Consider the following 24,187-nt stretch of genomic DNA (forward strand, 5'->3'; position numbering starts at 1 on the left):
GCCTCCAACAGTGGACGCCGAACATGGCCATCAGGGTTAGTAGCCACTGATGGCTTTGTGCTCCACGAATCTGTCTAAACACTTTTAAAGCCATCCATGTTGGTGGCCATCACCGCCTCTTGTGGGAGCAAATACCACAAGAGGGCTCAAACGAACATAGAAATCTGCCTTATATTGAGTCAGACCACTTGTTACGATGATGATGACGACGACGATGACGACAACAACAACAATATACTCAGTACAGCACACCCAGCCTGTGTGTCCTTAAGCATTTTGAATTATACAACCTGGTCATGGTCATCTGTAGTAATTTGTATATATGGGCAGTTAAAATGACTTTCCATTTGTTAGTGAAAGAGGAAATGGGAGGGGAAAGACCCATTTGGAACATAAGAAGCAGCCTTATATCGAGTCAGACCATTGGCCCATCTCGCTCATGACTGACAGCGGTTCTCCAGGGTTTCAAGCAAAGGTCTCTCCCAAACCCTACCTAAAAATGTTTGGAATTGAACCCTGGACTTTCTGCATGGAAAAGAGATGCCCTACCACTGAGCTGTGGCCCTTCACTCATTAATTTAAGGAGGGCTGCTCTTGCCTATTCAGAGAAACACTTTTCTTGTCTTTTAAGTTTCTGCTCCTTGAAATGACCACACAGCAGGCAGATGTGGCTTTGACAAAATGCTATGAACTTTCAGTTCTTGGGCATGGGCAATGGGCCATCCAAGGATTGCAGCAAGAGGGCTACAGCCTTGCAAATGACACACTACTGCTCCAGGCTGAGACATCTTTGGCTTGCTAGCACTAGAGGGTGCCCCCCCCCCGTTTGCACAAAGACCCTAAGCACTTCATGCTGGTTTGGGCATTTTCACCCATTCCTGCAAGGTCTTACAAGGCAAATGGAATGTGGTTGGAGAAAAAATCCAGAACTGAAGGAGGAGAAGACCTGATTCACTTAAAATGACATTGTACAATTTTATTGGGGTCTCTTCAACTCTCTCTTCTTAAAATCAATGAATGTGCCATGGACAGATGCTGCAGAACAGTGGTGGGGTTTGGGAACAGTTCTGCAAACTTGTTGCAGGACTCTGCACAGTGCCAATTGGCTAGTGTCGGAGTCGTCACTAAGAACCACCACCATTAGCATTGTACTTTTTTTTAAAAAAAATCCATTTTCTACCATGAGGTGATATATGAACTGATGAATTATTGTATTACACATGCCAGATGAAAAACTAAAAGGCAAGATGACTTCCTAAAGCACAGGGGAGGCGTAAGGCTGATCACTGAATCTGGATGTGATTGGTTTGCATATCAGCCAAACTGTGAAACTGGGAACAAGCTGGGCTCCCTCTCAGCCCAAGGAGCTAGCTGTAATTTCTCTGGTTAAATCATGCCCATCTTCAAGCTTTCGTGTTTCTTGGGGATCACAAACCGGGCCCCAATATTTTCCTTCAGCAAGCCTTCCCTCCACAACCACTTTGCTCAGTGCAGTTATTATAACATCTGCTAAAAATGGGAAATGATGCTAGATCATTAACCAGCAAAAAAACTTTGAGGCATGAATTTTTAACAAGTGCGCCTTTCAAGTTCCTGAAAAGGCCCTTCATGAAAATTCAGCGAACTCTGAGTGGCAGGAAAGGGTCACAGGCTCTGAGATAATGGTTTAGGGTGGAATTTCCTATTCATTGGGGTGCAGAAGGCAACCCTCACTAAAGTTAGCAGAGGCTTTGGTCAGAGTAATGCACTGATGAGCAGGACTTGGGGGAAGGGAAAATGAAGAAAACTATAATCTAGCATGCACAAAATACGATTTTATATTTTTGCCTAAAGGGCCTAAAATCCCACATCTTCCTCTTAGTGCTATTCTTGGGCTAACAAAAATCCAGAGCCAATTGTACAATATTAGGCTCCCTCTAAGGAAGTGCAGGGGAATCACTGTTCCTATATTTGACAATTAAATATTAAGAAACCAGAGACGTATGTGCCAATGGAGAGGTGGAACATACAGCCATTAGAGAATTAACTAAAATGTAAATGAGTGAAGCATAATGTTTGAGAGTCCATCCACTTCAATATATTTTGCACCCTTTCTGCCACCCCCGCAAAAAGGATTCAGGGAAGCTGAGCTGGTGTTCAAACTTCAAATGAGCTGGATCACAAACACCCATTCAAAGTTTCATTTTGATCGCACAGTGCTCTAAGGAAATATCAAATTATAATGCATTTTTAATATCTCCTGGGCTTCTTGGAGGTGGTCTGTGGCCAAGACAACGGGCAGACATGAAACACAGAACTGAGTCCTGAAGGTGAACAAACTGCACATGACTGCATTTGATATCTCAGCAATAAAGGCACAGAGGGGAAGGGCTGTGGCTCAGTGGTTCAGCATCTCCAGGTTTGGGGTGGGAGAGAGACCCCTGCCTGAGAGTGCTGCCAGTCAGTGTATGCAGTACTGAGCTAGCTGGACCAATGGTCTGACTCAATATAGGGCAACTTCCTATGTCCTAAGCCAGGTATCATTTTATTACATGTTTTGAAACTTTTCTCTCCTATATAAATGGGTGCAGCAGTTGAACTAGTCTACAACTGTATCCTGGACCTGTGTGCCATATTTAATTCCAGTCCCTTATAGTTCCAGGGTCAAATCATCTTACAGATGAACAAACAGCATGTCAAACTGGCACATTAAATTACTTCATTTTGCCAGTGAGTGTTCTTGCATTAAAATGGTACCAGTGGCCTTTGAATAAGGTTTTCAAAAACAATACATTATTCACTATATTTTTAATTGCACTTTTCAGACAATGATCGTTTTGCGAAGTTGCTCACATCAACAGAATAAAATGAGAGAGACACTGCCAGCAGGCTTACATATTAAAAAGAGAAGGCATGGAAGGAAAGGGGAGAAGAGGGAAAATGGAGAGGAGGATCAGTTCTCCCAGGCCAAATCAAACGGTTGTGTCCAAGCTGCTATTCCACTGGTGCAGCAGACTTCCACTTGCACAGTTCCCTTCCTCTTCCCTGCAGTCCCCCATTGCACCTTCAAAATCTGCTTCAGGGATTTGCAGATTTTGAGGATGCATGGAGAGAGGAGAAGAAGGGAAAGTCCCACTGTGTCATCTTGGCAAATTGGCAGCACTAGATGCCTCCTTGGGGAGCTCTTCTGGGAGGAAGAGTGGGATATAAATTTAATAATAAATAAGCCCACAGTAGTGAGCTATGAACTTGTATAGTCAGCTTGAGCCAGGGCAGCTGATCTTCCCTTGATGATATCCTGCCTGAATAGCAAATTCTACACAACATTGACAAAAATAGCACAGATAAGCCTTGTGTGCGCTCACATTTGTGTGCATCCACACACAGTCGTGTGAGAGAGTTCACTTTCATTGATGTCAGAATCATTAATGTAATTGGCGCCCACCACAGCCACATTCCCCACACAGCACTGACAGCTGCATATACCGGATAGACCCTGGGAAATGCCAAAAGCATGGGAGTGAATATGGAGGGCTGCAGCTGGGGTGGGGAATGTCTGTGGCCTTCCAGATGTTGCTGGACTCCAATGCCCATCAGTGCCAGGCAGCATGGCCAATGGTCAAGGATGATGGGAGTTGGAGTCCAACAACATCTGGAGAGTCACGACTTCCCTGGCCCCCGTCCTACAGGCACAGGAGATGACTAGGAGTGAGCTGTGTTTTGCAACACACATCTGCTTAGTGGAGACTGGTGGGCTAAGCATCATTTCATCTATTCCGAGGCCTCCGATGCAAAGTGGCCAGCAATACCACCACCCCGTCAGTGCACTAGAAAACAACAGGAATGCAAGGCACTTAAAGCAGGTGTAACGTGACGAGGACATCTCATGTCTATGTATTTCAGAAATAAGACTAGGACTTGCCAAAAAGCAACAGGAAATGCTACCATCTCAACTGGAAACTGTGGTTTCAGCCCATCTTCCTGTTTGTAAGGACTACTGAGAGAACTATGGGAAGTTCATTAAACACCCCAGAGCAGCATTCATCAACCTTGGGTCCCCAGATGTTTTTGGACTCTAACTCCCATCATCCCTCCAGACAGCTTAGAACAATGACCAGGAATTATAGGAGTTGTAGTTCAGCAACATCCGGGGACCGGGCAGGAACACAAGGTTGAAGAACACTGCCTTAGAGGGGTAGCTCATGTGCTGCCCTCCAGATGTTGTTGGACTCCAACTCCCATCAGCCCCAGACAGCATGGGCAATGGTCAGGTATGATGAGATGGTAGCCCAGCAACATTGGGAGGGCACCACATTGGCTACCCCTGCCCTACAGCATCAGTGTATTATTGCTCCCTCTAACAGCAAACTCAGCTGGTGAGTGCCAATGAGACTGTAGCTACAAGACAGCCACTCAGAGACAAGAGGGGGAACTGCAGAATTGTTTGCAGAAGTACAATAAATCTTTAGAAAAAGCACCCTGAACACCCAAGACACAGCCCAGTGAAGACTGAGGATGCTCAGTGGCCACAGAATGCTGAATGTCTGTTGGGAAAAATAATGGAACACTCAAGAAAAGAGCAGAGGAATGGAATGGAGTAACCCGCAAGAGGGCATGGGTGGGTCAGTGACAGACATACTGTACAGAAGCATTCCACGAGGCAACATTTTGTTGAAAGTCCCACTGGCAGAATTCTATTCTGGACCCAGTGGTTGACTTCTGCTTTGCCTGCACATAACACACACGGGTGTCTGCCACACCTTTTGTCCCACAAGGAGGATCATTTTCAGTGAAGTCATCTCGTCGTCCTCTCCATTCTTGTGAGGAAGTTGCTCTCTTTTCCTCTGAGGCAAACAGAGGCACTATGAGAAAAAAGTGAATAGCGCAGAACTTTGGTAACATTCTTGTGAAACAGCTGTTCAGAAGAGTATTTATTTATTACTCTTCTTCTGAAAAAGAATCCCGCCTCTCTTTAATACATGTTCTCCATTTGGAAAGGTGCTTGGTGTTTTCAAGAGTCCTCTCTTCAAAAATCACCTTGGCATCTTTGGGATATTCTCTGCCTCTTAATTAGTAGGTGAAAGAGGAAATGCCCAGCCCCTTCTGGGTTTAAAGGAATCACTCGGCAGATTGGCTCATCCATGTGGCTGATGAAATGCGTTTTTGATGGTCTCAGACGAGCATTTGTGTGTTTGTGGAGGAGGAAGGCACGGAATAGCCTTTTTACTCATTCAATGGCTTCCATGATCTCCAGCACAAGGGTTCGAGGTCCTGTCATGATGAGGCTGCTAATGGTCTGATAGTCCAAATGTAAGACGTACATCCCGTTCACAGAACACACAAACTGGCATACCTAAAAATGAGGGGGAAAGGAGGTTACACCAAGAGCTTCACTACATTTTTCAGCCAGGTGAAAGGTTTGTGGGAGTTAAGCAACTCACTCAGAGCAGTGAAATTTCTCAAGTGGATTTCACGCTTCTCTGGAGAAGCCAGCAAAATTCCATCAGATGTTCAATTCTAGGCAACTCTGGAAAATCTTGCTCACACAAAATCTCTGTAAGAATGTTGAGGGAAGTTTGACTAGATACTTTTCAGGATGGACTGTGATAGGAGCAGCCACAGCTCAGAACTACTGCATGTGCTTTGCTTTGTATACTGGAGGAGCCAGGCTCAATCCCAGGTTTTAAGGCTGAGATAGGCAAGTGTTGAGAAAAACTACTTGCTGCCCATGACCCTGGAGAGGTCACTTCATATATTCACACATGTCTAGGTATGCCAGAGGTTTACTTTGGACATGGACCAAAGGAGCTTCCAGCTGACCTGTTTATTGAGCATTCATCCTGATTTGTTTGCAGAGAGGCTAAACAATAGTGGCTAGTTACAGCACAATCCTAACCATGCCTAGCCATTAGTAAGTCCTACTGAGTTCAATGGGGCTTATTCCCACGTAAGTGGGGTACATAGGAAGTGGCCTTACACTGAGTCAGACCATTGGTCCATCTAGCTCAGTATTGTCTACACTGACTGGCAGCAGCTCTCCAGGGTTTCAGGCAGGGGTCTGTCCCAGCCCTAACCTTGGTACCTCCTGCATGCAAGGCAGATGCTCTGCCACTGAGCTGCAGCCCTTCCCCTAAGGATTGTAGCCTTAGTGAGCACTCATCCTGACTGGTTTGTGGGGAGGTTAGACAATATTGTGCCGAGTAAGTGTTATTCCACATTTTCAAGTGCATTGTCCCATCATTTTCTTGATCACAAAAAGTCGGATGTTTTAGGGAAGCAGGTTTGTCGCACAAGACCTTCCAATCAATTGTTATCAAACAACCTGAATTTACAGGGATGTGATTGCATCCCAACCCAAAAATAGCAACAGTCTGGAAGCGCCTTCAGTTCTGGGAATCAACCTCTCTAGCATGTGACCAAATGGTGGTTCATGATCGATGGCACAGCAAGTGGAGATCAGGGCCAGGTGTGGAACCTGTGGCCCTCCAGAAGTTGTTGGGCTCTCTTAAGTTCAGGAATGGCAGGGGGTGTAGCCTAACAATATCTGGAGAGGCACAGGTTCCCCACCCCTGATCTACACACAGGGTGTGGTCAGATGGAAAAGAGGGCAGGGCTCTTGCATCTTTCATTGTTGTGCAGAAGAGGAAATGTCAGCAGATGTAGCTTGCATGATATGCGGGGGCTGTTTGTGCAATTATGGTCCGATTAAGTAATAAATGACGATGACCACCACCACCATCAGCAGACTGTGGCTTGGCTCATTTAACCAAAAATCTTCTGGCCTTTGTTGTTGTATTTTAAGAGCAGCTTTTATGTCACATTCAAAAATGTCTGGTTCTTCATCATATGGTTCCTCCGTGAATGAATCTGTCATCCTGGCATCTCTTTTATAGAGTTCTTCAGTGTATTGCTTCCATCTTCCTTTTATTTCATCTCGGTCAGTCAGTGTGTTCCCCTGTTGATTATTCAACATCCCTATTCGTGGTTTAAATTTCCCTTTCATTTCTCTAATCTTTTGAAACAGGGGTCTTGTTCTACCCTTTTTGTTGTCCTCTTCTATTTCTATGCAATAACTATTGTAATAGTTCTCTTTGTCCCTACGTACTAGTCGCTGTATTGTTGCATTTAGGGTTCTGACTGTGTTTCTATCTCCTTTTTCTTTCCTTCTTTCTTTAACCATTTTAAGAGTTTCTTCAGTCACCCATTGAGGTCTTTCTCTCTTTATAATTAGAGGTATTGTCTTTTTGCATTTTCCCTGATAATGTCTCTGACTTCAGTCCATAGTTCTTCTGCTTGTCTGTCAGCTAAGTTTAAAGCCTCACATCTGTTCCTTATTTGATCTTTATATTCTGGCCCTTACTATGATGATATATCTGCTTCCTTGTTGCACCACACTCATTTTGATGGCTTGCGTTGATCTGTAACCGGGTGGTGGGTTACCAGCTAGACTTTCTCTGTAGGTCACCCTTCCCCAACTCTGGTGCCCTCTCAGACTACAACTCCCACCATCCTTAACATCCTTAAACATTGGCCAAAATGGCTGAGGCTGATGGCAGTTGTTGTCCAATATCATCTGGAAGGCACCAGTAGGGATGTGGCAGAAATTCAATTTTGATTGCATTTTAATGAGAAACTACTTAATTCGTAGTTCTCAAATCATTACATGGACCAAAACACAACTATCATTTGAAATTTGCACTTGTCTGAATTTTGCAATGGAGTTCTCTAACCACACAATACAAAAATGCAGATATCAGGGGAAAGTGTGCATAAAAATGAATGCATTCATTAAGATAATGTAATGCATTTATGTATGTTAGAGGAAATTGCTTGCAAAAATGTGCATACAAGAATGTGTATTTTAAGGAAAATGTGCACTAACATGCTAATGAATTTTCATGGGGATTTCTTTGTTTAATACAAACGGTTACTAAAATGTGACGAACCAAATTTAAGATTGGAAAAAAATGAGAAACTGAGAAAATTGACAGATTCATCCATCCTGAGGCATCAGGTTGGGGCAGGCTGGTCTGGGCAGCAAAGCATTCCAAGATAGTGGAATAACTCCACTCACTCAGGTTGTCCATTGGCAATAAAGTCTTCCTGTTGAAGTCAGGATTTTGCCTGTACAATTTTTGGTTCTCTCTTCTCTTGGTTTATTTGCTGGTTTCCAGCTCCAAAAAACCTGCAGGTAATTTTGGTGTATGGATGGCCCTTCCTTAGGAGGGAGAAGAGCTAGACCTGAAAACCTTTGGAGACCTGCCAACAGTAACCATTTGGCCAGTTGGGCTCCAGCTCCCATCAGCTCCAGCCAACAGGGCCAATTGTTAAAGATAATGGGAGGTAAAGCCCAACAACATATGGATGCACCAGGCTGGAGAAGACTAATGCAAGGCAAGTCTCTCTCACACATGACTAACTCACGAAGCTCAACCTAAAACCGGTACCTTCATGCCAGCAGCAGCAGCTGGTCCTCCTGGATCCACAGCCTGGATGTGGCACGGCTGACCACCACGGACCACAAATCCCCAGCCAACTGCATCACCCACAATCTGCGAATGAAAAGGAACTGTTGAAATTAGATTTCTCTCACTCAAGTGTTGCAAAAATGCTCTGTGTTCAGCAGTTTGGTGGGGAAGAGGCAGCAGGGGGTACCAATTTTATTTGTTTATTGAAGTGTTTATAAACTGCACTTTTACAACATACAAAACTGTAATACAATCTGTAAAAACATCATTTAAAACATCAATAAATAATGGTTGGTTAAAAAGAGAAATTCACATTGCAATGACCTAGAGCGAGAAAGACGGGTTTATAGCCATGTGAGTGAGCGGTTGATCCAAGAGTGCAGGGGTTCAGGCAAACAATGGCCTCATGCTAGAGGCAAGTTGCTCAGACTGAGGAGCAAGCACCAAGGATAGCTGACAGAATGCTCACACAGGGTGGCCCTGCAGCCTAAGTGGTCCTTTTATCTTGGGTCAAAATCACCCACAATTCTCTAATCTGAAAGCATAGAATGTGCATGATCACAGGGGTAGGGAAAGCCAGGCCTTGGGGCCAAATGCAGCCCTGTGTTGTGCCCCAGTCGAAGGGAGAGTTAGATCAGGGAGAAGAGTCAGACGAGGACGAGGCTCCTTGGGGAGCTGGAGGAAGGGAGATGAGAGAGGGAGGGTTCCGGCAGCCCTCAAATTCCCATGCCCGGCATTTCCACCGAGGCAGCTCCTGTCCCACCTGCGAGTCCAATGCCTGAGCAGTTGGGAAGCGACTCTCTGATCACGTCATCTACTCCCGTGCAGGAATCCCCACCAGACACTTTGAACGCTTCCCAGCCAATCAGCAACCCACTTCCCGAGGCCACGCTGTCACCTATCGAAGCCCTGCTGTCGGATGGGCTGGCTGAGACTTGCCCCGTGCGAGGAGGTGCGAGAAGAGAGACGTTCAAAGGGTGGAACTCAGGCAGAGCCGCTATGGGTGAAAAGCTTCCCTACTTAAGCTGGTGTCTTCCACGGTACAAGTGCTGAGTCAACTCTCCCCAAACGCTGCAGAGACTGCTTAGTTAGGATAGTTAGAGAAAGTAGTAAGTCAAAGTAGACAGGTGAATGAAGCGCACCGCTTTGGAAAGACATCACCTCGCCTCAGTCTGCATCCTTTGGCTCTGGGCAGGGCACCCTGTGGGCCTCAGTCTATCTCTTAGGATACTCCCTAGGTCATTTCCGCTCCTCAAACCTTGGCCCTCACCAGTCCTGCTGCATGCTCTCAGTGAGTGCTTTTGCTTGGCTGGAATGCTGCGATAATGTCTTTTGTTTACATGGATAGACATAATGATTGATGGATTGATTGAGTTTATTTATATGCTGCCTTGCCACAGTGTGCTGCACCTAAAGCAGCTTACAACAAATGTTCAAAATACAAAGCACTGGGGAAGAGAGTCAGTTATACAAAATATAATCAATTCATATAGGGCAAAAACAATTTAGCAGCCAGAATAAACTTGGAAACTTCTGGTGAAGAATCGCCTGAAAGCTACAAAGCACTAAGACACAGGGGATTTGGGTTGCCACCTTTTGTCAGCCACGTTAATGATGAGCCTCCACTTCTCTTTGGTTCAGATCATTTAGAACTGCTGGGAAGTCTCTTGGGAGAGAAATGGCTGGGACCAGTTCCCACATCTTCTAAGCTCTAGCTATAAGAGCTCTGAGCAACTCTCAGAGAAATAATGTAAACTTAAGCAAGTAAGTACAAGGGAAAAAGAAAGCTCACAGACAATAGAGCTCCAGGTGTTTCTGTTGCTGCACTGCAAGGTGCCTCAGCACCCTGGCTTAAAATATAGGTCAGAGGGGAAGGGTCCTCTCACCAGGCTAGACGACTCACAGCTGGCTCCTAATATACATACACATATGCATGTGCATAGAATCCTCAGGTGCTTACATGTGTCCCCATAAGGAAATGTGGCCATTTGACTGGGGGGGGGAATCCCACCCATGATCCACAGGGATTCCAGTCCAAGGCAATGGCAGCTTCTCATGACCAGTTCCATAACCTTTACACTCCCCATCTTATCCCATTTTCATAATGATGCAAGGAAACTCTGATGGCACTTAATCCAATTCATGCAGCTGCAAGGAGTCAAAACAGTAGCTTCTTTCTGCAGCCACGCTAACACATCCGAACCCTGGCATCTATCTGGTGGTCAAGTTCCCAGCCACCCCCTTTCGAAAATCACAGACACCCTTCTTACATCATTACTTTTGAAAGAGCCATCAGATGCTGTCTTTCTTGGCACCATCTTCTGACTCACAGGAAAATACTGCAAATCAAAACCCAAAAGCACAGAAAGAGAAAACGATAAAAAAATGAAAGTTACAATTAAAAGTCAGAGGAAAATTAAAAGGCATAAACCTCCCACACATGTTACAATCCAGTTACTCCAAAGTAGTCACACTGGTTCTCACTGGAATACACCAGGATCGCTGCCAGTTTATACATAGGAATGGGTGAGAAATTCAGTGCAGTTCACATTTGAAGTCGAATTTACCAAATTCACACTTTCTGAAATAATATGACAACCGAAACACAGCCATCCTTCAAAATTTGCACTTATTTGCAATTTGCAATGCAGTTTGACAACCAATGTTTACAAAAATGCATATATCAAGGGAAAGTGTGCATAATATATACACACTTTCCCCTAAATATACAGCCACTATACTATAGCCAGTGTGGATTTTTCACATTCTGCATTGTTCAATTGAAAATACCCCACATGCCATTCTGATGCTTCCCATAAACTCATTTCAAAAGAAAACCTTACAAAACTTATATTCCTGAACTCAGAAACGCTTGCTTAACAACCCTCTCAATTTTCATGGCAATACACAAAACAGTCAGAAAGAATTGAGAGTTCAAAGTCTAAAGAGAGGGAAAAAACCCAGACCCCTTTTGGACTTTTTTATGTCAGAGTTCTCATAATCTGTTGAAATTCATTAAAAATCAGCCATGTTCACAGAGTACCTGTAATCCTATTACTGACCATGCCCCTTACTCTGACCTTCATCTTCTGTAGTTTAAAAGTTTTTAAAAGCCTGGCTGATTTTTAATTAATTTAAGAAATTTAGCATTGAACTGAATGACAATGTGGGCATGCTCGGTAAGAACCAACTGTCAGAGTTCTAAAAGCCAGACTCCCAGCTGCTGGGCTTGACCAATCAGGGGGCCACACCCACATCAGACTTTGATTTCACATGAGACAGTCATGGCTTCCCTCAGAGAATCCTGGGAAGTGTAGTTTGTGAAGGATGCTGAGAGGAGACTCCTATTCCCCTGACAGAGCTCCAGTGGCCAGAGTGGTTTAACAGTCAGCCGACAGCAGGGCGAGCGGGGGCTCACGTGAGACAGTGGAGGCAGCAGGGTGAGCAGGGTGAGCAGGGCGAGCAGGGGCAGCAGGGCGAGCAGGGGCAGGCAGGGCGGCAAAAGGGAGGGGTGGGGCAGTAGGGCAAGTGAGGGAGCAGGTTAAGGTGTTGGACTACGACCTGGGAGACCAGGGTTCGAATCCTCACATAGCCATGAAGCTCACTGAGTGACCTTGGGCCAGTCACTGCCTCTCAGCCTCATGAAAACCCAATTCATAGGGTCACCATAAGTCGGAATCAACTTGAAGGCAGTACATTTATATTTTTAAGCAAGGGTTTGGTCTACAGCAAGGAAGCAGAAGGACTGAGCAATAAGTGTAATGGAACATTCTGATGACTGGGTCGCTTACTTACCGTTAGTGTTTTCTTGATGTATGGTGCCCCAGGGGTCAGAAGCTCCTCATTGGTGATAGGCCTCTTTAATACTTGTAGAGGGGGCAGAAAAAAGTGTACAGGTGTCATCAGACAGTCAAGTGCACAAAAAAGCATAACATAGCAGAGGGAATGGGGAAGTGAACCATGAATGTTAACCAGAGGAGACAGATGATTTTCCATGTGCAGGTGGTTCTTGGTGGAAGCACACATGTGCTGGAGTCAAAATAAAAAACATTTTACAGAAATGCAAGTAGATCTCAGCAGGGCCAACTTCAGCCTCTACAATGTTATTGTTGTTTTAATCAAATGCAATGGCTCTTTGGAAGAGAAATGAACAGAATTCATTGCAACTGTGTTGCTCACAGGCTCCCCTCAGCTCCTTTGCTGTGTAGAGTTGGGATGACAAAAAAAGGCTATCAGTCACATGGAGAGCAGATAAGAAAACAGAAAAAGGGGGGGTTTCCATCCCAATCCTAAGAATATGTGTTTGGAATCAAGTCTCCACTAGGTTTACCTAGGCTTAGTTCCAAGGCAGTATGCATAGGATCACGACCTGATTCTAATTATGCTGTTTGTGCTTACGTGTATTGTAATCCATTACTAAGAACACAGATCAACTGAGATGCAAGCCCAGCCTTCCAACTATAAAACCTCACACATCAAAATGCAATTGCATCCCCAAAACTGTATGCATGCATAAAATTGCAAAATGCATGGATTACTTTTTTGCATAATTTGCAAGGTACACAAGTCTACTGAGACATTTCTTTTTCTGACTTGATCTTCTTGTAAAGAAAGAAGCTGCAATTTGCACAGCATCCAAGTGCCTTTCTCTTCCCTGCTGAAAAGCTGATGGCCAGAGGAAACCCAGAGGACTGGACAAAAGCTACAACTGGCCACAAGCCAGGGGTTCTCATCCCTGACGCAGGGAAAAGTACAGGTCCCTTGTATTCTTCCTCACCACAGTTGGGGAAAACAAAGCTTGGGGAGGGCAGTTTTGAGGTGAAGAAAACATGGGGGGAAAGGGTGAAGTAGCACCTCCCAGCCTCCCCCTCACAAAAAATGTGCAGTTTGATCTTCACACTCTTAGGATTATGTTACTCAGTGGCACATATCCAGGGCAATATTCTAGGCTCTGTGGTGTCACGATGGCCGTTCATGGCTCCAAGCCACCTCTACCTAAAACAAAGAGTAAGGACAGAAACATGATCCTCCTCACCAGATTTGGGGTTGCATTCAACAGCTGGCAGGAACCCCAAACTTGGGGAGAGATTGAAATAGGGATTGGCTCCTCCAGCAAGAGAGGTGACGCTGCTCCTTCGCACTGCTGAGACTGTTTTGATTTCCTTATTGGGTTGAACTGCAAGAGACAAAGAGGGCTCTGCTGAAGCAAAAATAATGAGGCCAGCATCTTCAATTCCTCAAGGAGAAAGCTGACACTGCAAAATCTTAAATCTCTTCTTTCAAGCGTCACCTACGTCCAAGGCTCAACCATATTGAATCGACTGTTGTTGTGTAATGCCAGGTCTGTGTCACAAAAAACATCTATCATCCATGATATGATTTTGGATGAATGCGCAGACCTGGTGTGCATTACGGAAACTTGGCTGGACGAGGCCTCAGCTCCCATTCTTGAGGCCATGTGTCCGCCGGGTTTCCGCTGCGCCCAGCAGCTGAGGGTGGGAAGGCAGGGAGGGGGAGTGGCAGTCATCTATCGGGAATCTTTGGTTTTTACCAGACCTCCGCTCCCGAGGACCAAGGTTGTTGATTGCATGTATTGGAGGTTGGGCCCGAAGGGCAGTTTAGGGATTCTGCTTGTGTACCGCCCGCCCCGCAACACAGCAGACTCCCTGGCCGAGGTGCTCGAGGTGATCTCGGATGTACGAGTGTTGTCCCCAGAGCTATTAATTCTCAGGGACTTCAACGTGCATGCTGAGACCACTCTCGTTGGAGCCCCTCAGGATTTCCTGGAAACCATGGCTTCCTGGGAACTGCACCTTAATAATACTGAGCCCACCCACGTAGCCGGTCATGCTCTCGACCTTGTATTTGTCCTGGGAGAGGAGGGAAGTGTTCTGAAAGTGGGGGCTATTTCTTATACCCCTGTGTCATGGTCAGATCACTATCTGGTGAATATAGATTTCTCGTTGCCACACGCCCTCCGCAGGGGCAAAGGACCTATTAGAATGGTCCGCCCCAGGCACTTGATGGATCCAGATGGATTCCTGACTGCGCTTGGGGAATTGGAACCTGCTGAAGGTCGCTCGGTCGAAACCCTGGTGATGGAGTGGAATGAGGGGATCACCAGGGCATTAGACCGAGTTGCCCCGAAACGTCCTCTCCCCCTGAACAGAACTCAGATAGCGCCATGGTATTCACCACGGTTGCGTAGGTGAGACGACTAGAGCGCCGGTGGCGAAAATCCCATTCTGAAGATGCTCGGACACAGGTCAGAGCAGCAGTAGCTGCCTACCAGGTGGCAGTGAAGGCAGCAAAGAAGGATTTCTTTGCTGCCTCTATTGCATCCGCAGAGTGTTGTCCCAGGAGGTTGTTCCAGGTGGTCCGAAGCCTGGTCGGTCCAGTTGCTCAGGTACCCCTGGAACATTCTAAGACCTCCTGTGACAAATTGGCAAAACACTTTGCTGATAAAATCGAACACCTAAGGAGCTCGATTCCATACGCCGTGGATACAGTGAATGAACCAGAGTTGACCATTTGCAATCCGGTCCAGTTTCGGCCTCTCCCTTCTGAGGAAGTGGACAAGGTGCTTTCATCTGTGAAGCCTACCACTTGTCTGATTGATCCTTGCCCATCATGGCTCCTTGTGAATTGCAAGGAGAAACTGGGCGAAGGGATTAGGGCGGTGGTAAACGCATCCTTAGTGGAGGGTGTGATGCCACTGGCCCTCAAGGAGGCAATTATAAGACCTATTTTAAAGAAGTCCTCCCTGGATCCCCAAGTTCTGAACAACTTCCGCCCTGTTTGGAATTTACCATTTTTGGGCAAGATCATTGAGCGAGTGGTGGCTAACCAATTGTCAGCACACTTGGATGAAATGGATTATCTGGATCCATACCAATCGGGTTTCAGGACTGGACATGGAACTGAAACAGCCTTGGTCGCTCTGGTTGATGATATGAGGAGGGCATTAGATAGGGGAGAATTCACCTTTCTTGTCCTCCTAGATCTTTCAGCGGCTTTTGATACCGTTGACCACGGTATCCTGATGAATCGCCTGGAAGGACTGGGAATTGGAGGCACTGTTTTACAGTGGTTCCGTTCCTTTCTCTCTGACAGGCACCAACAGGTAGCATTGGGAGATGAGGTTTCAGACCCTTGGCCCCTCACTTGTGGAGTGCCACAGGGTTCTATCCTCTCTCCCATGCTATTTAACATCTATATGAAGCCGCTGGGATCTATCATCAGGAGATTTGGGCTGCAGTGTCACCAATATGCGGATGACACACAGCTCTATCTCTTGTTTAAGTCTTCACCAGAGTTGGCTGTGGAGACCATGTCCAAGTGCCTGGAATCCGTGAGTGGATGGATGGGAAGGAACAGGCTGAAGCTAAATCCTGACAAGACCGAGGTACTGCTTGTGGGAGACAAGGGTAGGCTGGGTCCTGTTGACCTGAGGTTTAATGGGGTACAATTGCCCCTGAAGGACCAGGTCCGCAGCCTGGGGGTTGTTCTTGATTCCAGGCTGTCCATGGAGGCTCAGATTTCGGCAGTGAGCCAGGCAGCCTGGTACCAACTACACCTCATACGCAGGCTGCAACCCTACCTCCCTGTTCATCAGCTCCCACTGGTAGTACATGCCCTGGTCACCTCTCGATTAGACTACTGCAATGCGCTCTACGTGGGGTTACCCTTGAAAACGGTCCGGAAACTTCAACTGGTACAGAATGCGGCGGCTCGTTTACTTACAAACAGCCGTCGCCGTGATCATATTACACCAGTATTATTTAATCTACACTGGCTTCCAGTAGTTTTCCGGGCCCAATTCAAGGTGTTGGTGTTAACCTTTAAATCCCTATACGGTTTCGGCCCGGTTTATCTGAAGGAGCACCTCCAGCGTCACCAACTATGCCGCCCGACAAGATCCGCCACGCAGGGCCTTCTCTCAATCCCACCAACAAAAGTAGCTAGGTTGGTGGGGACTAGAGAGAGGGCTTTTTCGGTGGCGGCCCCCACTCTCTGGAATTCCCTCCCGTTCGATCTTCGACATGCCCCTTCCCTGGATACCTTAAATTAAAAACTTGGCTGTTTGGTCAGGCCTTTGGGACTATCGGGATGGGCTAATTATATACTCAATGCCCGTTGCTATGTATTACAATTGCTGCTATTTTGTCACTGTTGATTTTTTGTATTTTATTGAATTTAATATGTACGCCACCTAGAGTGGCTTCGGCCAGATAGGCGGCATAAATATTAAATAATAATAATAATAATAATAATTATTATTATTATTATTATTGTTATTATTATTTCTAATTTGGTATTTATTAATTTTTGGTCGTTGTCATGCATTCCCACACTTCTTCTACATGTTCAACCTCAACGTCATACCTTTATAACCTAAAGCTCAGCCTTCCCCAACTTGGTGCCCACCAGGTGTTTTGGACTACATTGAGCCCCCGTCAGCATGGCTGTGCTGGCTGGGGCAGACGAGAGCTGGAATTCCTGCAGTTTCCAGCAACTGGTATTCAGAAGCATACAGCCTCTGACAGTGGAGGTAGAACATAGCCATCACGCCTAGTAGTCATTGATAGCCTTATATTCCTCCATGAATTTGTCTAAGAACCATCCAAGTTGGTGACCATCACTGCCAAGTTGGTAGCCATCGTCATTTCTCCCTGAGTGCTCCCCACAACTGGCACCATCATCCGCAGTTACCTGACAAGAAGCTTGAACTGTTTTGCTCAGGGTTGAGCTTCCGGAGACAGAAGGGGCTGTCTGGGCTGTCCGAAAGAGCCTTGGGAGAGTTCTCGCTGAGCAGCTCTGTGAGGCGCCTCCTCCGGCGGAAATTGATGCGAAACTGATAGAGGAGGTTGCCATCATAAAAATGCTGCTGGGCAGCCACTGAGGAGAGAACAGGGGGTGGAGGAAACAGATTAAGGGCAGTTGTTCTTCCCATCCTATCCCCAGAAAACATGGAAACAGCTGCCTGGTGATAGGATTCACCAGTCTTGAACCAGCAACCTGGTGGTTGGTGAATGTTTTTGTCAATGGGCCCTTCTCTCACACACTGCACTGGCTCTTGGGACAATTAAAAGTCCAACTGTTTACCTTCAAAGCACTGGAGGGCTTGGGACATCCAGATGGGATGCCTGAAGGATTGCCTGCCTCCATGTCACTCTGCACACAAGATTGTCTTCAGAGCCTCCCCTCCAGGTCTCAAAGCCATCCAGGTGAGACGGGAGAGAACAGGAGCCTTCATGGTGGCAGATTTACTCCCTGGGGTGGTTTGCCTGTGGCCAACTTTGTTACCTGTTCAGCCCCAAGAGAAACCCTGATTTTCCCAGGCCTTTTAATAATTTCAATGTGTTTGATGTTACTTTCATCTGCTTTTAGTTTCTTATTGTAGCTGTTTTTAACTGATTTTACTTTGTGCTTTTAGATATTAAAGACATAAGAAGAGCCTGCTGGATTAGGCAGTGGCCCACCTAGGGCTGCCAGGTTCAGGGCCTGAGACTGATCCTGTATCTCTAGGAGAAGAGAAAGTCAGCCAAGTGCAGGTGTTCTTGCAACCCTGTAATAGGAAAAACCACAAGGTGGAATTCTCCCTTCCCCCTGCACAACCTGTAAAAATACAGAAGACCTCTTGGTTGCCAGGCCCAGCCTCCAAGAGGTCTTCTGTATCTTTAAAAGTTGTGCAGGGGGAAGGGAGAATGAAGAATTTAAAATAAGCATGTGAGTAAATAAATGCATGTACTCCCATCCCACCCCCCTTTTCCAAAAAATAGAAACTGTAAGTTACAAGTTTGTACAGAATGTTTAGTGATTCCAATGTATATCTGTCTCTTTCAGCCCCTGATGAAGGCTATATAAGATTAGCTGAAACGCGTTGGGCTTTTTTTATACAATTTTAATTTACACAAATGGAATAAAACTGTGACTTTTTACTTACACTTTTTCGTCATTCTGGGCTACCCTTCTCCATTCAACTGTTTCATTGAATGACATCCACTCTCTACCTACCTCGGAAGGGAGAATTCCACCTGGTGGTTTTTCCCATTACAGTGTTGCAAGAACACCTGCACTTGGCTGACTTTCCCTTCTCCTAAAGATACAGGATCAGTCTCAGGCCCTGAGCCTAGCAACCCTAGGCCGACCTAGTCCAGCATCCTCTTCTCATGGTAGCCAACCAGATGCCGCAAGCAGGACTTGGGTGTAAAGAACACTCTCCTCTCCTGCGGTTTCCAGTAAGTGGCATTCACAAGCATGCTGCCTTCGATCATGGAGGCAGAGCATAGCCATCATGGCTAGGACCTTCAAAATACTTATAAAGTTCCCTTAGGGGGGAAATATTTTGGAAGGGAAGGATGGAACTTAATGAAGGAAAATGAAATCTCTTGTCTTCACATTGGAAGGAGGCCTGCTGAATGTTCCTCTTTCCCCCTTAGCTACATTCTTTTGAGCTCCACCACTTCTCTACTCCTTGGCTCCTCTGTTGATCATGGCTATCTATAAGTACTTCCATGCCATCTTCCAGCTTTCACCTAAGAACCAGCTTAGCTCTCATTTCCTGACTCTTCATTCCTGCTCCTGTTACCTCAAGGCTGTTATTTCTGCAGTCTTCCCACCCAAATGCTCTCTCCTTCCTGATCAATTCCTTCCTTCCAACTCTCACAGCTTCCAGCCGCCACTAGGACCCTCACTGCGATTCGAGCACAACATCCTGCCTTCCATTCCCATTTTAAAACAAGGTGAAACTTGAAGTCTTCCCTTGGGCCCATCCCTCAATGTGCATCGTTTTCACCAAGTTGCAGAACGCCAACTTGTAGGTGATGCACTCTACCCATTATACCACACTGCTGTTCAGTGCTTGCAGCTATCACTAGGTGAACTCTTCACACACACACACCTGCCCAGAAGCTGATGCAGTGGAGACTGGTGGCTCCAATGTCAGTGGGACAGTGAATCTGTTCCAAGTTGTAGTTTGAACTTTTAAGGAGCTGTCCAAGGTATTGAAAAGCCTGCCATCAGAGCCACCTGCCTCCACTGAGCTGATGAGCCCATGCCTGCCCCTTTCCAGGGCCTCCTGCTTTGTACCGTGCTGGATGATGCCGTGTTCAAGGAGGGCTTGGCAGAGCTCAACAGCCTCTTTCCGGTTGGCGGCCTCCCCTTCCTGGACGAGCCAGTCGATCATTTCACAAGCCAGAAAAGTCCTTTGGTACTTCACCAAGTTCTCCTCTCTGACTTTCAGGATCGGGTCCTCCACGCTGATCAGCCTAGGGTCAAGGAAGAGCATGGCAAAGGAACAAGGGGAGCTGGTCAACATATGCAGAATAATTGAATGGTCCAGCACATCAGGCCTTTCAGAGGGGAGAATATTGCATGTTAGTCTGTGGCTGAAAGAATAAAGACACATAAGGTTTGTTGCTCTGGGGAAATAAAGCCATTCTGAGCACAGGCATATATGTGGCTGTTGTAGCATCATCACTCCCACACAATAACACTAGCTAACAAGAAGGAGGAGGAAGGAAGGAAAGCCTGAGAAAAATAAAAAACAATTTGTTACTAAGGAAGGAATCAGCAAGGGAAGAACAGGTTGTCTTTCTGTCTATCAGCCCACACTGGCTCAGGTTACTTGTCACAAGGGTTGGTGCTTCACTCCCAACAAGAAAACCGACACATTGGGAGTGAAGTTCTGGCATAATCTTGTTTTCTCTCTGATATGCTGGGCTCTACAAGCAGGAATTGTTGCTTGTTGCTTTTTAACATCATCACCAGTGTATCTGTATGTTGCCTTTTTGTACCCAAATCGGCTCACAGCAATGTCTCAAGACCAAACGAGGAAGACAAGAGTATAAAATAAACTACAGCAACATTTAAAAAACAAGACAATAATCTGTTCCATTCCTGTTTTAGAGCAAGGGGATGCTCGAAGTCTTCCCTTGGGCCCATCCCTCAATGTGCATTGCTTTGGCCAACTTGCAGAACGCCAACTTGTAGGTGATGCGCTCTACCCATCATACCACACTGCTGTTCAGTGCTTGCAACTATCACTAGGCAAACCCTTCGGGCCCCCACCTGCCCAGCAGCTGATGCAGTAAAGCCTGGTGGCTCCAATGCCAGTGGGACATTGCTTATATCAAAAACACATAAGCAAATTATGAATGGGTGATACAGATTAGCTTTCAATCATGCAAATCCTCATGTCCCTTGCTTTCTGAGCTGCATTCCAAGAAAGCAGTGCTGTAGGGGTATTCTGAATTTGTCACCCAGCTACCAGAAGTACTGACACCTCTTTAATCTTATGCAGTTGAGCATACAAGATAAAAGGAGGGCTATGACAAGAGTGGGGATCCAGAACTAGCCCGCCCTCTGCAGGCTACTTTTGACAGGTGGGTGGGACTACCCACTTGTGAATAACCTGATATCATAATGATATCAGGTGATTCAGCTTCGAAAGAGCACTGCCAGTTCTTTCTTTACAGCTGCAGCTTGAATTCAAGCCATGGCTGGAAAGATTACTGCTGAAAGCAGGGCTTGCAATCAGCAGTGAATTTAAATCCAGCACCTAATGCGAGTCCCAGTTTCACCAGGGATCAGCTCCACTCTGGAACTCCAGCTGGGAGCTCATGAGCGGAACCAATCCCAGCAGGGCTCGCATTTGGTGCCCAATTTAAAAGGTACTAAATGCAAACCCTGCTTGCAAAGAAAGATTCAGGAGCACACCCTAAGACTCCCAATAACTCCTTTGCAGCCACAGTTTTTACCTTCTTTTATGGCAGCCTTTACCTGCCCTGTACCTGACATGATATGGTATGCCTGGGGAAAATGGCCTCATGGGTCAATTTAGGACCTCTGGCAGGCCTAATTTAGCATGTGATTTGGACGTTCCCTGTGCCTGAGCTATATGGATTCTGCAACTGTATTGGTCATGTATGGCATTGGGTAAACAAACCGTCATCCTAAGAATATCCACTTTCCATTTTACTTCTTTAAAAAGCAACTTTCTAGTCCTTAAAGCTGAGAAAATCTGTGTGTGGAAGTCTCAGAAGAGAAAGGTGGGGAGGGGAACACAGCACTGGAACAAAGAAAGGCGCCCTAAATCAGGTCAGACTATTTGCTCACCGAGTCCAGTACTGTCTACTCAAGGGGTCACCAGTCTTTTGGGGACAGCAGGCACATTATGAATTTTGAGAAAGGGTCGTGACTGCCATGCTGTCTGTTTCCCAGCCCAAAATGGGTACCACATCCAAGAAGAACAGAAAAAGAGATAGGACCACAAAATGCCTCCCGCCACGACCACACAGACACATCAACGGGGGGGAAGGTCCTTACATCAGCCACAGCTGCACTCATGCACAGAGCAAAACTCTTTGCACCTCTCCTCTGTTCCAAACAGAAGGGAGGATGAGCATCCAACCCTGGCATCTAGTGAAATGTGGCCAGGAACTGAGCAGGAAGAACAAACCACCTCTTATGCATTGTGGCTTTTAGAGGGGATATTTACCGAGACCTCCTAAGGGTGCCATAGGAGGTAGTGGTGGGCACACTGCCTTCTGTAGGCACCATGTTGGCAAGCCCCTGGTCTACTCTGATGGGCAGGGGCTCCCCAGAGTCTCAGACAGGGAGAGAGACTTCCCCATCACCTGCTACCTGAGCCTTGGAGCTGGAGATGCCAGGGGCTGAACCCAGGACATTCTGCATGTAAACTATGCATCCTGTCACCCTGAGCTCCTTTGGAGGAAAGTGTGGGATATAAATCTAATAAATAAATAAATAGAATTCTACTGATGAACTACACTTGACCCCGCTCACTTCAAGCACAGATTTTAGTGGTCAGGCAACAGAAGCATAAAAAGCATGCAAACAACAACAACAACAACAACAATAATAATAATAATTTAATTTATATGCCGCCTATCTGGCCGATGGCCACTCTAGGCGACGTACAATTTAGTTGCAATAAATGCATCATAATAAAATACACATAAAATACATATAACAATAAAACTATGAATAAAGAACAATAACAGTTCAGAGAATAGGCGATTAGTCCTAAAAAATTAACCCTCCCCGGAAGTGCCAAAGGCCTGTCTGAAGAGCCAGGTCTTCAAGGCTTTGCGGAATACATTCAGGGAAGGGGCATGCCGAAGATCATACGGGAGGGAGTTCCAGAGAGTGGGGGCCGCCACTGAAAATGCCCTCTCCATAGTCCCCACCAACCTAGCTGTTTTAGTTGGTGGGACTGAGAGAAGGCCCTGAGTGGCTGATCTTGTCGGGCGGCATAATTGGTGGCACTGGAGGCGCTCCATCAGGTAAACAAAGCAAAGTAATGCAAATATCTTTATTTGCATGGTGTAATCAGGCTACAGAATATCAGCTTTTCTTGGTGTAGAACTTCTCTTTTAAAAAGACAAGAACTATAAGCCACTGGCTCTCCCATTTTATTTATTTATTGATTTATATCCCACCCTTCCTTCCAGTAGGAGCCCAGGGTGGCAAACAAAAGCACTAAAAACACTTTAAAAATGGACTGCCTTCAAGTCGATTCTGACTTATGGCGACTCTATGAATAGCGTTTTCATGGTAAGCGGTATTTGGAGGTGGTTTACCATTGCCTTCCTCTAAACACTTTAAAACATCATAAAAACAGACTTTAAAATATATTCTTCCGTGCTTCTGCTGTGCCACTTGCAGCCATTGCTGAGCCTTGATTAACCTGCCTATCTCATAGATCACATCCACACTATACATATAAAGCACTTTTAAATGTGCACTTTAAAAATCATAGCTTCCCTCAAAGAATGTTGGGAACTGTAGTTTGTTAAGGGCAGCTCTGTGAGGGAATGGGGGTGTCTCCTAAGAACCCTCAGCTCCCTTAAACTACAACTTTAGATGCAAGGTGGGGATAACTTTGCTTATCCCAGGTACAAATTCTACCATTTTAAGTATTGAAATCTTTGGTTAGTGTTGTTAAATCTCCAAGTCATTAATTTCTCAAGCAAATGAAATGGGGTGGGGTCTGGAAACAGAAGCCAAGTCTCAAGCATTGAGTCAAAAGGCACAGGGGCTTATTGTCCAGTGACCCAGTGATGGATGAGGGGAAGCCATTTTGCACATGCTCAGAGGCATGGTACCCAGTATTATTTCAATGCTCTCTTATTCCAGGGCTCAATTCATGGAGTTTGAAACAGGCTTCCTTGCTGAGCTCTAGTGAACACATGACTGTCTCCTCCCAGGCTGATCACAAGAATCAGCCATAAGTGCTCTCTTGATGGACACCATGCATACGTTAAAAAGAATAAAGATTAAATTCAATCTAGACTTGTGTGGTTTTGGAAGTTGCTGATAAACACAGTCCATCTCTTGGGATGGGAGGTGGCGGAAATCCTGACAGACACATTTTCTGAGAAGAACTCAAATATCTCCAGCACCACTACTACAAGCGCTTTAACACAGGAGAAAGCTTTCCCATCCCCCGCCCCGTGGAGGAGCTATTGCCTTAATATCCCATGCAAGTAATGTAATGCTCAAGATTCTACAACAAAGGCTCTTACCATATATGGAGCAAGAAATGCAAAATATCCAAGCTGGATTTAGAAAGGGAAGAGGCACCAGAGATCATATCGCAAACAAGCGTTGGATAATGGAACGGACCAAGGAATTTCTGGACAAAATCACCCTGTGCTTTATAGATTACAGCAAAGCCTTTGGCTGTGTAGATCATGAAAAACTATGGAATGCTT

The 24,187-nt window shown here is 45.9% G+C and overlaps 1 protein-coding gene across 1 annotated transcript in view; it reads right to left on the bottom strand.

Moving 5' to 3' along the window:
- Nucleotides 1-5,206: 5,206 nt before the first annotated feature.
- LOC133386566 (DEP domain-containing mTOR-interacting protein-like) overlaps nucleotides 5,207-24,187 on the bottom strand; it is a 57,821-nt gene continuing 38,840 nt past the window's right edge. Inside the window, exons 4-9 of the mRNA XM_061630252.1 lie at nucleotides 19,539-19,717; nucleotides 17,160-17,345; nucleotides 13,483-13,623; nucleotides 12,243-12,313; nucleotides 8,427-8,531; nucleotides 5,207-5,332 (exon numbers count right to left, since the gene is read on the bottom strand). Coding sequence (XP_061486236.1) covers nucleotides 5,207-5,332; nucleotides 8,427-8,531; nucleotides 12,243-12,313; nucleotides 13,483-13,623; nucleotides 17,160-17,345; nucleotides 19,539-19,717 — 808 coding nt within the window. The remainder of the gene's footprint in view (nucleotides 5,333-8,426; nucleotides 8,532-12,242; nucleotides 12,314-13,482; nucleotides 13,624-17,159; nucleotides 17,346-19,538; nucleotides 19,718-24,187) is intronic.

The sequence above is a fragment of the Rhineura floridana genome, chromosome 6, assembly GCF_030035675.1.
Source record: "Rhineura floridana isolate rRhiFlo1 chromosome 6, rRhiFlo1.hap2, whole genome shotgun sequence".
Taxonomy (NCBI): domain Eukaryota; kingdom Metazoa; phylum Chordata; class Lepidosauria; order Squamata; family Rhineuridae; genus Rhineura; species Rhineura floridana.